Here is a 16,616-nt window from a genome sequence, read left to right on the forward strand (position 1 = left end):
TGCACAGGAATTGTATTATTTCCTAAATTAGAGGCACACAGCAAGCAGGAAAAGGTGTTTTATCTATTTGATCACCATTTACAGATGCATACATGCTTAGATCTGCCTTCAGGTTCCATTTTGAAAGGCCAGACACTGATCCAATGTGATAAAAAACAATCCCAGCAAAAAAAAAATAATAATAATGATGATGATACCTTAACAGCAGTTTTACAATAGATTCATACACAACTAATGAGAAATTTCAGTTTGTTGCCAATTCCCCCAGAACAGGTTCAGTCTGAAAGTACTATTGGTATTACCACAAAGAAAGAAAAAATTTCAGAGAAGCTAAACTATGGCTAAATAACACTGTTTTGCAATGGAAAGTTTCTAAGTCCCTAAGTAAACTGCAACTGATTTTGCTTTCTAAAGGGTGACTCTGGCCAGACCACACAGGCCCTGCTACCCTGAAATGTGGTTCTCCAGTGGAAACTGATTTTGTAATACCTAGAAATGAGATGTTTTTCCTGGAGGAAAAAAAGAAAAAGAATATCTAGTTTTGTGAAATCCATTTTCTTTCACTCTCAAAATAACATTTAAGTTTAATTAAACAGAAGGAAATTTCTATTTAAAGATCAGCTATATAAAATAGCAAAAAGCTGAAAATAAATGTTTTCAACTTACACCAGTGGTCCTCTACCACATACTTTTAGGTCTGTGCCAGAAAATGGTGAAGATCTTTTGTTGTGCTTTAAAATGTTGACAAAGCCTTTCTATGTTATTTAAGTAGATACTGCGAGGCAAGAGTAGAAAGAGAAATCTTACTGTGTACCTGCCAAGTGTTATTACTAGCTCTGTTTTCTAATTTGATTGACATCAGATATACTACCAAAACTTCCAGCTGCTCCATAACCTGAAGAGGATATATAAAAAAGAAAAACCTACACTAATATCTTCTTCCTGAATCAATCTTCCCTAAAACAAACGAAAGTCTACCAGTCTATGGTCTGTTGGTTAGCATTTCGGTCAAACATGGGGACAAGTCCTGGTATCAACAAAAGAATTTAGATTACAAAAGTTTTTACAGCTTTGTCAAAACAAACAAAATGTGGCATTAATTAATTTCCTTTAAAAAAAAAAAAAATATGGGCTGGGCGCGGTGGCTTACGCTTATAATCCCAGCACTTTGGGAGGCCGAGGTGGGTGGATCACGAGTTCAGGAGATCGAGACCACGGTGAAACCCCGTCTCTACTAAAAATACAAAAAAATTAGCCGGGCGTGGTGGTGGGCGCCTGTAGTCCCAGCTCTCGGAGAGGCTGAGGCAGGAGAATGGCGTGAACCCGGGAGGAGGAGCTTGCAGTGAGCCGAGATCGCGCCACTGCACTCCAGCATGGGCGACAGAGTGAGACTCTGTCTCAAAAAAAAAAAAAATATGGCCAGGTGCGGTGGCTCTACACCTGTAATCCCAGAACTTTGGGAGGCCGAAGCAGGTGGATCACTTGAGGTCAGGAGTTCGAGACCAGCCTAGCCAACAAGGTGAAACCCCATCTCTACTAAAAATACAAAAAGTTAGGGGGGCATGGTGGCATGTACCTGTAATCCCAGGCACTCGGGAGGCTGAGGCAGGAGAATCGCTTGAACCTGGGAGGCGGAGGTTGCAATGAGCCAAGACCACACCGCTGTACTCCAGCCTGAGCAACAAAGTGAGACTCCGACTCAAAAATATGTGTGTGTGTGTGTGTGTGTGTGTGTGTTTTCTTGATTATACCAACCTATTCCATTTACAATTGGTATGAAGGTATTAACCTAAGTATTTAAAAATACTATATAAGGTAAAGGGAACTTTTCTTTTTCTAAATATGCCTAAGTTTCCCCATCTAGTTTCTGTTTTGCTTTTCTGAGTTGCAACATGTAAGATTATTATAATAATTTTCAGTTTCCCTTTCCCTTGAAGAGACTTCTGCAGTCGAGCTTTGTGGTTTTCAAAGTAACTTCAAAAGCAATACATAAAGGTTGACTTCTCATAACACTGTCTCAACATCATTCAGGTTAAAAAAAAAAAAAGGCCCAGAAAACTCACAATAGCGATTTATTCATAGAGGATGACTTTTCTACTCCTTGAGGACACTCACTCACTTTCTCTTTGAATCTCAGGATGACTTTTCCTCTCCTTGAGGACACTCACCACTTTCTCTTTGGATCTCAGGACTCCCAGCTTTCCAAACCGAACATGAAAAGGCGAACACTGATAGCTGCCATCCTGCTGCTGTACCACGATGACATCGATGCACCCAGAGAGGGTGGCCTGGTTAATGCCCTTGTAGAGTTCCTTCACAGTGACAATCACCTGCCCAGCCAGCTGTCCCACATAATTCATGGTTTGAGACTACAAGAAACAAAAATTAGATGAGATGTTAACACTAAATTTGTGATCTATTGACAATGACAAAGAAATAACAGTCATAACAAAAACGACACTACTCACTTGTATGCCAGATTTCATATCATTAGCCTTGTTAATTTTGAACCCAACAGTCTCATGCTACCACTGTTTCTACACATTTCCACACACAGACCACCCGAGACTATTCTCCTTTGTATCTGAGAGGCTGCTCCAGCCAGGGCCTGAGGCATTCCCTTTCCTTTCCCAGCAATCTGGACAATACTGACTGGCATTAGGGACTTTTTCCCCAAAGTTCAAGACCAGCACAGAATCACCAAAGAACCTTGACCTCCTGCCCAAGACCCTTTGGAACCTGGAGCTACTGCACCCACTTTGGCCATAGCAGCCAAACAGAAAAAACAAACATCCCCAGGAGAAACCAGAGATTCATCTTCCAACAGAACCAATGTAATAAATTAGTGAGGGCTACATTTTGTAAGGAACTATTATTACCAGAATAGTATGGTTCAGACACATGCTAGATTAAATAAACTCTGGCAAGTCTGCCTGAGCCTAGACCATTTATAACATTACTTCTACGGAAAAATCCCTTCAATGACTCAATATAACTAACTGGAACATGCAATCAAGTTCTACAAAGTTCACAGCACAGAAAAAGGTTTTACTCTTGTTCCTCAACCTCAATTCACTATTCGAATCACAATCAAAAGGTCTGCACGGAATTCTCCAGAAAGGCTCAAAGGAGAGGAAGTACAGCTAAAGCCAGGGGTGGCTTTATTGCCTTGGCCCCATCCCCAACTTTTCCACTAATAAAAACCAAATCCCCCCTTCAGTCCTAATGTCAGATTTCACTTCCAGCTATTGAATACACCTCCGCATTTTATTCATTAGATGCTGACACCCCTAATATTATGCCAAAGCACAATTCAGTGAAAGCCATTCTGGGGACTGGAATGACAGAGAGTAACCAAGAGTCCCTCCAATGCTCCAGCTAATTCAGAGGCCAACTTTTCACCCAACCACAGGACTGACCGACTGCTCTCCAGGCTGTCTGCCATAAGTAGCTCATGCTCATGGTTTCTCTACACCCAGCTTGGAAGCTGCCTTGAGCTAATTAAAGGTCCATGCACTGAAAAGTTTCAGAGAGCATGTTCTGTGTTGCTAGTTGAGTCCAAAACTGAACTGGGAGAAAGAACGCTGTCTTCTTGGGAAAACTCAGGGGCCTCCAGGATATCTGCTTGCACAGAAATTCACTCTGCTCTTCACAGATGAGTGGCCACGGCAGAGCCCTGATTTTAAATTGTTTCCTGTTCCTACAAGCAGATGAATGTGTAATCAAGGCCCATCAGTTCTACACCACGAAGCATCGCCATGATAATTTTACCCTGGAAGAAATTTTTAAAATATTTTAAAACTAATGTTATCAAGGCCCTTAAATGCACCCATAGAAGAGCTGGAAAACGCTTGTGCTGCAAAACTTACTCCTAAATAACAAAATAAGATGACATCCTTTATGTGACATCAAACAATTATAATCTGGTGATGGTTTTGGTTTTGGAATAATTGATTTGACCTCAATAGCTAAACCAAATTAAGCATGTATCAAGTGCTCAATAATCATTTCTTGAATGAATGAACAAATGAACTAGTAATAAATGAGACTAAAAAAATAAGAAACATAAAAAAAAAGTGTGGGGAGTTAATAGTGTTTCATCAAAATATTCATATAACACCCCATTATGTTTTTAATAATTACATTTCTATTTTGAGGTCACCGTAGATTCACATGTGGTTCTAAAAAATAACACAGCTAGATCTCATGCATCCTTTTCATATTCTGTAATGCATATTCACAACATGCTTTTTACCTACATGGCACACACATGAATTAAACAGCGTTCAAGCAGTCAATCTTGGTATTACTGCTTGAATGGTGGTAGCAATGTTAAAATGAATTTTATTACAAGAAACAAAAAAAAATCATAATTGTTAGACCTTTTCTTAAAATAAACAAAAAAAATGCTAACTTTTAAGCATTGACATTCAGCCACAAACAAGTCTTATAAACATAAATGTGTAACAAGCTTCCATCAACATAAAATTCATAATTAAGTGTAACTGTATCTATTCAAGATTATTTTAACTACCACGGTTAAGGGATGTGCTGTTATATGGGAAAACCTAATGTGTAAATGCCAGTTGCTAAATGTAGAAAAATATAGGTTGTCAAATAACTGGTTTTCTCTTGACAGATAATGAAACAATGACATTTATATTGTGAAGGCTGATAAAACAAAAGTAAAGGGAGGCCTGTAGCTTAACGTGCTACACCCTGGGAATGATGAGCAGCTGTCTGCTAGAAGGGTCACCCCAACAGAGCTGGGGAAAGAGGCTTCCTCACTGTTATGTCTGGAGGAAACTCAGTTGTTCGTCATAGGCATGAGGGATATGTTAAACAGCCTGCTCTTGAAGCAGAATTTAGCGCCATATACCTTATTCCTACATGCTAGCCCAGCATAGCTACACGATAAGAACCAAGTCAGACCTGTCCTGGTCAACACCTGGGAAAGCCACACTCTGAACCAGCAGCAGAAAAGATACACAATGATGTAACCCAAATGTTTAAAAAATATAGCAAAATAACACACTATAAACTATTCCTCATATTTTATCATGAATGATGAGGGAAAATGTGGGAGAAGAAAATAAATAACGGAGAGTGACAGAGACCAAGGGAGAGCCATGCAGAAAGAAACAAACAAGAAGTCACAGAGAAAAAAGAGCAAAAGCAAAGACAGAATATATAACCAGAAAGGCAGGTTCATTTGGAGATGCCCACACAGAAAGTAAAATGTGGAAATGAAAAATGGTCACAGAGCAGCATCCCTATCTTGAGGCTTACGGGCATAAATAAAAATATTAAAGTGCACTTGCTGATTCTTGGAACAAGGAGAATACATCCAGCCCATTCTTTTAACAAAGACCAAAAACGCTTCTAACACATCTCTGAAATACTCTAACAATAATTACACCGGAAGCAACTCTTTTTTTGAAAGCTCATAACATCCCAAATTCTTAAACTTATTCATTATTATCTCAGAACTACTTTAGAGGTGGTATTATTTCTATTTTTAAAGACAATTAAGGCTGGGTGTAGCGAATCACGCCTGTAATCCCAGCACTCTGAGAGGCTGAGGCAGGCAGATCACTTGAAGTCAGGAGTTCGAGACCAGCCTGGCCAACACGGTGAAGGCCCGTCTTTACTAAAAATACAAAAACTTAGCCGGGCGTGGTGGCATGTGCCTGTAATCCCAGCTACTTGGGAGGCTGAGGCAGGAGAATCAGTTGAACCTGGGAAACGGAGGTTGCAGTCAGCCCAGATCACACCACTGCACTCAAACCTGGGTGACAGAGCGAGACTCCGTCTCAAAAAAAAAAAAAAAAAAAAAGAAATGAGGGTTAGAAAAGTTAAGTAATATCTATGACCTCCCTCCGTCCCCCACCACCACCAAATTCATATGTTGAAGCCCTGACGCCCAATGTGATGGTATTTGGAGATAGGGCCTTTGGGAAGTAAATAGATTTAGATGAGGTCATACGGGTGGAGCCTCCATGTGATGGATTAGTGTCCTTCTAAGAGGAGAAACAGACCTAGACCATGCTCTCTTTCCTTTCCTCGTGAGAATACAGCAAGAAGTCTGCAAACCAGGAAGAGAGCCCCATCAGTTGGCACTTTGAACTGTGAGAATGGTAAGAAATAAATGTCTGTTGTTTAAGCCAAATACCATCTATGGTATTCTGCTGCAGTAGCCCAAGCTGACTAAGACAAGTCTCTTCTTAAACATCAAATGCTATACTGCATTTCAGTTTTGGGATCTTTACAGTTGACAGAGACTCACTACTTTACCAAGAAGTCCATAAAAATGTCAGAAAACTATTATGTCCACTAGAAGTCACACTGAATATTACCATGCTCTTCCAAATGAAACCACAACACACCAAAGAATTTATCGGAGTCTCATCTATTCTAGGCTAAGCATTGTTATTCCTTAAAATATTTGAACTGATTGGGTTTACTTTGACTCTTATGACAATTATTTATGTCCATCTTTAAAAACGATATTTAAAGACAACTAGACACAATGGCTCAGATATGGCCTAACTGCTATACAGTGTATGTAATTAATATACAGTGTGCTGTTTAGGCCTAGGTACCTTCCCATGGGCTGGATTAAATATTGGGAGCTCTGAAGAAAAAGAAGTACTTATTGATTACTCAAATAAAAAAGTGAAGAAAAAAAAAGCAGTAGAAAATAAGCAACTACAATACTTATTAGAGGCCAAATGGCCCTTTGCATATAAAATTCAATAAGCCAAATTAGTCCTTCATGCATAAAATCTGACAGTGCCCACTATCGTATTTTTCTTATCAAATATTTTAAGGTATAAAAGGACACACACTGGAATAAATGGGTAGCTTTCAAGATTTCGTTATTCACCAAAAGTTTGAAGATCAGCTTAGCATCTTTTGCTGAGCATCAAAGAAACTAAAATGAATAATCACTATATGGAGTATGGATTTATAAATAAAATGGGCCAGGTGTGGTGGCTTACGCCTGTAATCCCAGCACTTTGGGAGGCCGAGGCAGGTAGATCACTTGAGGTCAGGAGTTCAAGACCAGCCTGGCCAATATGGTGAAACCCTATCTCTACTAAAATACAAAAAATTGGCCTGTACTGTGACACGTGCCTGTAGTCCCAGCTACTCGGGAGGCTGAGGCAGGAGAATCGCTTGAACCCAGGAGGCAGAGGTTGCAGTGAACTGAGATCGTGCCACTGCACTCCAGCCTGGGTGACAGTGAGAGTCCATCTCAAAAAAAAAAAAAAAAAGCATCAGTAAATAGGTTCAAATACCAATCCCCCTCCTACAAAAACTGCTTAAAATTATTTCAATTATTTGACGTGTTCAATCAAAAATAACTTTTGTTAAGGAAAAGAGTAATCAGAGATACAAGGTAGTTTAAAAACAATAAAAAATTCATAAATTATCAGCACAAAATGGACACATTCTATTTACTTTTATTTTCATTTTGAGACAGGGTTTCACTGTGTTGCCCAGGCTGGACTGCAATGGTGCGATCTCTGCTCACTGTAACCTCCGCCTCCTGCGCTCAAGCGATGCTCCCACCTTGGCCTCCAGAGTAGCTGGGACTACAGGAATGTGCTACCATGCCCAGCTAATTTTTGTATTTTTTTTGTAGAGACAGGGTTTTGCCATGTTGCCCAGGGTGGTCTTGAACTCCTGGGCTCAAGCAATCCACCTGCCTCGGCTTCCCAAAATGCTGAGATTACAGGTGTGAGCCACCACAACTGGCCTCAAAATGGATACATTCTAAACCATTATTTTAAGTGTTTCAAAATCTGTTTCTTAAGTTTATCTCCAAATATCTAATCAGTACTAGTATCGTTAGTACTACTACCAACAAACACACAACTAAACTTGTTACACATCTCTCATGTGTCAAGTGCTATGTTAACCTGTATGTTATCTCATGTAGTCTTCACAGATACCCATGGATTTGGTATTCCCATTTATATGTGGAAACTCGGGTTCAGAAATACCCAAGGTCAGCACACTATTAAGTGGCAGAGCTAATATTCAAACTCAAGTATGAGCCTAGAAACTAAGCCCTTACTTGCATCTCTAAGTAACAGAAATGCTCTAAGTAAACATGATAAAAGCCTTCATGAAGCCTCCAGATTTCTTACTGCAAGTGGGCTGCTTTCAGCAATATGAGTATCATTTTTACTTAATGCTACTTGGCTACTTAAAGATGAAATGATTACAGGGAGTCCAAAGAAGCCATACTCACCCTCCAAGTCTCCTCACACCACTACTATTAACCCTCCCGCTGGACCATGGTCCAGTGTTACAAAGCAGACTCCTGGGAGCGCCACATGTCGTGAGGCTTGTGGACAGAGGTTAAAACAGCTTTTACCAAAGAACATGCCATTGCAGCTAACTTTCTGCTCATGGACATGAGGCGTATGCTAGGAGGCAAGAGAGACACAAGATGCTTCAGGAAATAGACAACAGGACACTGTTACCTAGGATGTAGGTAAACATTCCAGCTTGCCCCTGTGCTCCTGGACCAAACTCCTTCAGGACACCCATGATTACAGTTTGCATTTGATTAGCATGTAATATTTTTCAAGAACTTCCTCAAGCATACCTCATTTGATTTTCAAAAAGAGAATGTAGGTTATGCTAGCAGGCATTATTAATTTCATTATAAATTTGAGATTGATATAAGAGGTGTCTACCATTCACTAGAACCCAGTTCTACCTATACTCAGGGTCCCAACTTTCTCTACTACCTCTGACCCATGGCTTAAATCATTGGGTCTCAAAGTGATGTGGTGTCCCTGAGGCCAAAAAAAATCTGAGGGCTGAACTCAGGTTATACTAAATCCCTATGGTTTTCTCCAAGAATCCCAGAGTAACCTAGAGGTGGCCAATATGAATCTGGGGGGGATTCTGGAGGGTAAAAACTTCCCCCAAAAGTAAGTGATGAAACAGCAAAGGTACCCACAGCAGCAGCTGCTGCAAGCTTCTCCCCGGTCAGAGAGGGCAGGGGGTGACAGTCCTCCAGGGGCTTGCCCACAACGTGTAGGTGCTTAACCGAGTCAACATTTTACAAAACAGGCCAACATTCAGATTCAGGAAATACAGAGAACGCCACAAAGATACTCCTCGAGAAGAGCAACTCCAAGACACATAATTGTCAGATTCACCAAAGTTGAAATGAAGGAAAAAATGTTAAGGGCGGCCAGAGAGAAAGGTCGGGTTACCCACAAAGGGAAGCCCATCAGACTAACAGCTGATCTCTCAGCAGAAACTCTACAAGCCAGAAGAGACTGGGGGCCGATATTCAACATTCTTAAAGAAAAGAATTTTCAACCCAGAATTTCATATCCAGCCAAACTAAGCTTCATAAGTGAAGGAGAAATAAAATACTTTACAGACAAGCAAATGCTGAGTGATTCTGTCACCACCAGGCCTGCCCTAAAAGAGCTCCTGAAGGAAGCACTAAACATGGAAAGTAACAACCGGTTCCAGCCCCTGCAAAAACATGCCAAATTGTAAAGACCATCGAGGCTAGGAAGAAACTGCATCAACTAACGAGCAAAATAACCAACTAACATCATGACAGGATCAAATTCACACATAACAATATTAACTTTAAATGTAAATGGGCTAAATGCTCCAATTAAAAGACATAGACTGGCAAACTGGATAAGGAGTCAAGACCCATCAGTGTGCTGTATTCAGGAAACCCATCTCATGTGCAGAGATACACATAAACTCAAAATAAAGGGCTGGAGGAAGATCTATCAAGCAAATGGAAAACAAAAAAAGGCAGGGGTTGCAATCCTGGTCTCTGACAAAATAGACTTTAAACCAACAAAGATCAAAAGAGACAAAGAAGGCCATTACATAATGGTAAAGGGATCAATTCAACAAGAAGAGCTAACTATCCTAAATATATATGCACCCAACACAGGAGCAGCCAGATTCATAAAGCAAGCCCTGAGTGACCTTCAAAGGGACTTAAACTCCCACACAATAATAATGGGAGATTTTAAAACCCCACTGCCAACACTAGACAGATCAACGAGACAGAAAGTTAACAAGGATATCCAGGAATTGAACTCAGCTCTGCACAAAGTGGACCTAATAGACATCTACAGAACTCTCCACCCCAAATCAACAGAATATACATTTTTTTCAGCACCACACCACACCTATTCCAAAATTGACCACATAGTTGGAAGTAAAGCTCTCCTCAGCAAATGTAAAAGAACAGAAATTATAACAAACTGTCTCTCAGACCACAGTGCAATCAAACTAGAACTCAGGATTAAGAAACTCACTCAAAACTGCTCAACTACATGGAAACTGAACAACCTGCTCCTGAATGACTACTGGGTACATAATGAAATGAAGGCAGAAATAAAGATGTTCTTTGAAACCAATGAGAACAGAGACACAACATACCAGAATCTCTGGGACACATTCAAAGCAGTGTGTAGAGGGAAATTTATAGCACTAAATGCCCACAAGAGAAAGCAGGAAAGATCCAAAATTGACACCCTAACATCACAATTAAAAGAACTGGAAAAGCAAGAGCAAACACACTCAAAAGCTAGCAGAAGGCTAGAAATAACTAAAATCAGAGCAGAACTGAAGGAAATAGAGACACAAAAAACCCTTCAAAAAATTAATGAATCCAGGAGCTGGTTTTTTGAAAAGATCAACAAAATTGATAGACCACTAGCAAGACTAATAAAGAAGAAAAGAGAGAAGAATCAAATAGATGCAATAAAAAATGAAAAAGGGGATATCACCACCGATCCCACAGAAATACAATCTACCATCAGAGAATACTACAAACACCTCTATGCAAATAAACTAGAAAATCTAGAAGAAATGGATAAATTCCTCGACAAATACACCCTCCCAAGACTAAACCAGGAAGAAGCTGAATCTCTGAATAGACCAATAACAGGCTCTGAAATTGTGGCAATAATCAATAGCTTACCAACCAAAAAGAGTCCAGGACCTGATGGATTCACAGCTGAATTCTACCAGAGGTACAAGGAGGAACTGGTACCATTTCTTCTGAAACTATTCCAATCAATAGAAAAAGAGGGAATCCTCCCTAACACATTTTATGAGGCCAGCATCATCCTGATACCAAAGCCTGGCAGAGACATAACCAAAAAAGAGAATTTCAGACCAATATGCTTGATGAACATTGATGCAAAAATCCTCAATAAAATACTGGCAAACCAAATCCAGCAGCACATCAAAAAGCTTATACACCATGATCAAGTGGGCTTCATCCCTGGGATGCAAGGCTGGTTCAACATATGCAAATCAATAAATGTAATCCAGCATATAAACAGAAACAAAGACAAAAACCACATGATTATCTCAATAGATGCAGAAAAGGCCTTTGACAAAATTCAACAACCCTTCATGTTAAAAACGCTCAATAAATTAGGTATTGATGGGACGTATTTCAAAATAATAAAAGCTATCTATGACAAGCCCACAGCCAATATCATACTGAATGGGCAAAAACTGAAAGCATTCCCTTTGAAAACTGGCACGACAGGGATGCCCTCTCTCACCACTCCTATTCAACATAGTGTTGGAAGTTCTGGCCAGGGCAATCAGGCAGGAGAAGGAAGTAAGGGGTATTCAATTAGGAAAAGAGGAAGTCAAATTGTCCCTGTTTGCAGATGACATGATTGTATATCTAGAAAACCCCATTGTCTCAGCCCAAAATCTCCTTAAGCTGATTAGCAACTTCAGCAAAGTCTCAGGATACAAAATCGATGTACAAAAATCACAAGTATTCTTGTACACTAATAACAGACAAACAGAGAGCCAAATCATGAGTGAACTCCCATTCACAATTGCTTCAAAGAGAATAAAATACCTAGGAATCCAACTTACAAGGGTTGTGAAGGACCTCTTCAAGGAGAACTACAAACCACTGCTCAATGAAATCAAAGAGGATACAAACAAATGGAAGAACATTCCATGCTCATGGGTTGGAAGAATCAATATCGTGAAAATGGCCATACTGCCCAAGGTAATTTATAGATTCAATGCCATCCCCATCAAGCTACCAATGACTTTCTTCACAGAATTGGAAAAAACTACTTTAAAGTTCATATGGAACCAAAAAAGAGCCCGCATCGTCAAGTCAATCCTAAGCCAAAAGGACAAAGCTGGAGGCATCACACTACCTGACTTCAAACTATACTACAAGGCTACAGTAACCAAAACAGCATGGTACTGGTACCACAACTGAGACATAGATCAATGGAACAGAACAGAGCCCTCAGAAATGATGCCGCATATCTACAACTATCTGATCTTTGACAAACCTGACAAAAACAAGAAATGGGGAAAGGATTCCCTATTTAATAAATGGTGCTGGGGAAACTGCTTAGCCATATGTAGAAAGCTGAAACTGGATCCCTTCCTTACACCTTATACAAAAATTAATTCAAGATGGATTAAAGACTTAAATGTTAGACCTAAAACCATTAAAATCCTACAAGAAAACCTAGGCAATACCATTCAGGACATAGACATGGGCAAGGACTTCATGTCTAAAACACCAAAAGCAATGGCAACAAAAGCCAAAATTGACAAATGGGATCTCATTAAACTAAAGAGCTTCTGCACAGCAAAAGAAACTACCATCAGAGTGAACAGGCAACCTACAGAATGGGAGAAAATTTTTGCAACCTACTCATCTGACAAAGGGCTAATATCCAGAACCTACAATGAACTCAAATTTACAAGAAAAAAACAAACAACCCCATCAAAAAGTGGGTGAAGGACATGAACAGACACTTCTCAAAAGAAGACATTTATGCAGCCAAAAAACACATGAAAAAATGCTCATCATCACTGGCCATCAGAGAAATGCAAATCAAAACCACAATGAGATACCATCTCACACCAGTTAGAATGGCCATCATTAAAAAGTCAGGAAACAACAGGTGCTGGAGAGGATGTGAAGAAATAGGAACACTTTTACACTGTTGGTGAGACTGTAAACTAGTTCAACCATTGTGGAAGTCAGTGTGGCGATTCCTCAGGGATCTAGAACTAGAAATACCATTTGACCCAGCCATCCCATTACTGGGTATATACCCAAAGGACTATAAATCATGCTGCTATAAAGACACATGCACATGTATGTTTATTGCGGCACTATTCACAATAGCAAAGACTTGGAACCAACCCAAATGTCCAACAACAATAGACTGGATTAAGAAAATGTGGCACATATACACCATGGAATACTATGCAGCCATAAAAAATGATGAGTTCATGTCCTTTGTAGGGACATGGATGAAATTGGAAAACATCATTCTCAGTAAGCTATCACAAGGACAAAAAACCAAACACCGCATGTTCTCACTCATAGTTGGGAATTGAACAATGAGAACTCATGGACACAGGAAGGGGAACATCACACTCCGGGGACTGTTGTGGGTTGGGGGGAGGGGGGAGGGACAGCATTAGGAGATATACCTAATGCTAAATGACGAGTTAACGGGTACAGCAAAACAACATGGCACATAGATACATATGTAACAAACCTGCACATTGTGCACATGTACCCTAAAACTTAAAGTATAATAATAAAAAAAAAAAAACATTTTACAAAACATTTACAGTGTACCCACCAGATGCTAAGGGATTACAAAGAACGAAAGGAGGTTACAACCTAGCTAGACAGAAGAAAGGAAAAGTATACAACACAGCGCAGTCTAGGATAAGTTGAAAGCAGGGCCACAGACTCCCGACGCCAAGCCCTGACGGGGATTCCAGCCTTTCCGAGGGGAAGCTGTTCTCGGACATTTAAATTCAAGCAAATGCCTTACTTTGTACTTCCTGGTTATTTCTTTTCCCCGTCATAGTAGAATGCCAATTTGTTTCTTTGGTTTTGTATTATTTTATATTAGCTATCTTTAAATTCCCACTTTATAAAACAAGAAATAGAAAATAGCAGCCGCACAAGGAACAACCTGGCCTACCCCTAGGAGCACAAAATAGATGGTCCATTAAAGCCCATGCGGTCTCCCTGAAGCTAAGACGGCCCATGAGAAGTGCTGACAGCTGAGCATCTAACACTCACTGCTCCTAGACCTTCAGTGGAGAAAGAGCCCCGAATGTCTCCTCAAGAACACAGCGGGTCTCCTGCTGCCCCGGCAGTGTAGGGTGACTGGTCAAAGTGTTCTCCTTCATTTCTAGGACGATTTAGTCCCTGTACAGACTCTGTAAACAAAAACCCAGTGCCTCCCAGCAAACTTCCTGAATACACCAAGTATCCAGACAGCTTTTTCATCACAATGAAAAAGGAAATCTCGAAGAAGCCTTACCCGGGAAAGGCTCTCGATGTAATCCCCCTACAGGTCTAACTCAGAAACAATCACAAAAAAAGATGCCCATTATACTGGCCTGTTTCTGGTACAGTTTAGTTTTCACGCAGTCAAAATTAAGCACCTATTTCATGCCAGTCACTACAGTAAGTCCCTATGAAGATAAACAAAATTCTGCCCTCATCCACTCTCAGAGGACCCTGGTTCTTGAAAGAGATATAACAAATACTGTCTTATATAATCCCTTATGATAATGCTATTTGGGAGACTGTTAGGAAGACTAGAGAACAAAAAGAGAAAAAATCTACTTGGGAGAGTTAGGTAAGGCTTCACGCAGCAGAAAATATTTGTTCTAGAAGTGGAAGTATGTGTAAAGGGCTGAACAGATTAAGGAAGGAAAGTTCCCAGTGGGCAGTCCCAGGCAGAGAGAACAGCTTATGGGAAAGTGTGCTAAGTTTGAGAGACAAAAGTGAGATGACGCAAGGCCTTGGACCCTGTGCAAGTTTATCATGTGGGCAATGGGTGCAATCAGTGCTTCTGTTCAGGGAAGCGACAGGATTAGGTCACAGGGGGAGGAAGAACTAGAGAAGAGGTAGCTAAAGGCGGACAGACTACTCCAGAAGTCACCACAACAAATTCAGGCAAGAGACCGCACAGCTCTACAGCAGAAGAGACACACAGGGAGCTGAGAATCAGTCTTGATGACTGACTAAGGGTAGATGCTAAGGGCAAAGAAACTGGTGAGGACCATGCCACAATTTCTAGACAGCTAGAAATACCTCTGGCACATAGGTGGCATTCAGTAAATTCTGTTGCATGAACCAATTTAGAGATATGGAAATAAAAAGAGTAGACCTGGTGGGCAACTTCCTATCAAGGTTGAACTTAACATTACTTACTACCACACTGCTTCAAAAGTTTGTGTACATGAAAATCATTCTGGGTGGTTTTAAAAAATGCAAATTTCTCACTGTTTTAAAGCTTAAGAACTAATTACGAAGATGAGCCAGGTTAGGGAAGCATAGTTCCATGTAAAAGTAAGAGCTCTTGCTACTTTGTGCTACTTCCAAAATCAGTTCAACAGAAAACTGACTACACAAAGGCTCTGAGCCTTGGGAATTGTCCTGTCCTTTGTCTTTTACAGAGAAAAAACACAGGGAGTTTTTGAATCTTTCTGAGCTGGTGTTGGGCCTCAGAGGACTCCCTCCTGAGAGAATGAGATTTAGTCAGGATGAGGTGTGCCTTGGAGGATCTGAGGTTCTAGTCAATTCCCTGTAGATCACGAACTCTGTCTTTCTAAATCAGAGCAACCCCATCACCTCCACTGTTTGAAGTCACAGTCAGGGAGGTTTTCATATCTAACTTCTTTTTCCCCACTAAATGAGGAAAACTGGCAAGAAGCACACTCTAGGTCAGTATTTCTCAAAGAGTGGTCCCTGGACTGTCTGCAATAGAATCAAAGTTTTGGTGCTTAAGAATGTAGGTTCATTCATGAAAAATATGGGAAAGGGGGATAAAAACAAATACACGTTCCTGAACCCCAACCCAGACCTACTACATAAAAAGCTGGAAATGAGGTCTTAAAAATCGGTTACCCATGATTCTGACAGACACCCAAGCTTGGGAACTAACTCTAGGCTCTGTTGCAAGAACTTTCTCCTAAGCCTGATTAAGTTTGTTACGAAGACTAAGTTGTTATGGGCTCAAGTTCACATCCTGTCGTATAAAGATGTCAAGGTCTGTTAAGTGTGGATCAGAAGTGGAAGCAATAGATAGTAATAGAATTTTAGACATTTTAATGACAGCTGACCTGATTATTTTATGATACTTAAATTCTAGAACTGGCAGTGCTTCTGTCAAAAAACTCAGAAATTCCGGCCTGGGAAGACTGCTTTCCTAAGGACCCCTTCCACAATTACAACCAAATATTACTCAATATCAACCTTTGGGATATGTAAGTAAGAAGAGGGGATTTTCTAATTCAATATTTCTGTTTGGGAATTTAAACAGACACATAAGGCAATGGCTAGATCTGAAGGTAAAAACAGGGCTCCCTGGATTTCAATGATTTCAGTGCTCAGAGAAGCACCGAAACACAAGGGTGAGCCCCCAGTAGCCATGTCTATAATATGGGACCCAGGCCTTGGTATCTGCTGGCTGACAGGGGTGGGAGACATCTGGCCCAAACAGATATTCATGAAACGTGTATGCAGAGCCAAGGCCACCCAAGACTGGGAGGGCTGGGCCACCTGG

The 16,616-nt window shown here is 40.4% G+C and overlaps 1 protein-coding gene across 5 annotated transcripts in view; it reads right to left on the reverse strand.

Moving 5' to 3' along the window:
* LPIN2 (lipin 2) overlaps positions 1-16,616 on the reverse strand; it is a 103,076-nt gene that overhangs the window by 42,265 nt on the left and 44,195 nt on the right. For 4 of the 5 annotated variants that reach the window (XM_055237066.2, XM_055237045.2, XM_055237046.2 and 1 more), the window contains exon 2: positions 2,169-2,369. In XM_055237066.2, coding sequence (XP_055093041.1) covers positions 2,169-2,360 — 192 coding nt within the window. In that variant the 5' untranslated portion in view covers positions 2,361-2,369. Of the gene's footprint in view, positions 1-2,168; positions 2,370-2,468; positions 2,617-16,616 lie in introns of those variants that run through there. The other variant, XM_063640823.1, reaches the window with a different exon arrangement.

The sequence above is a fragment of the Symphalangus syndactylus genome, chromosome 1 (genome assembly GCF_028878055.3).
Source record: "Symphalangus syndactylus isolate Jambi chromosome 1, NHGRI_mSymSyn1-v2.1_pri, whole genome shotgun sequence".
Lineage (NCBI taxonomy): Eukaryota > Metazoa > Chordata > Mammalia > Primates > Hylobatidae > Symphalangus > Symphalangus syndactylus.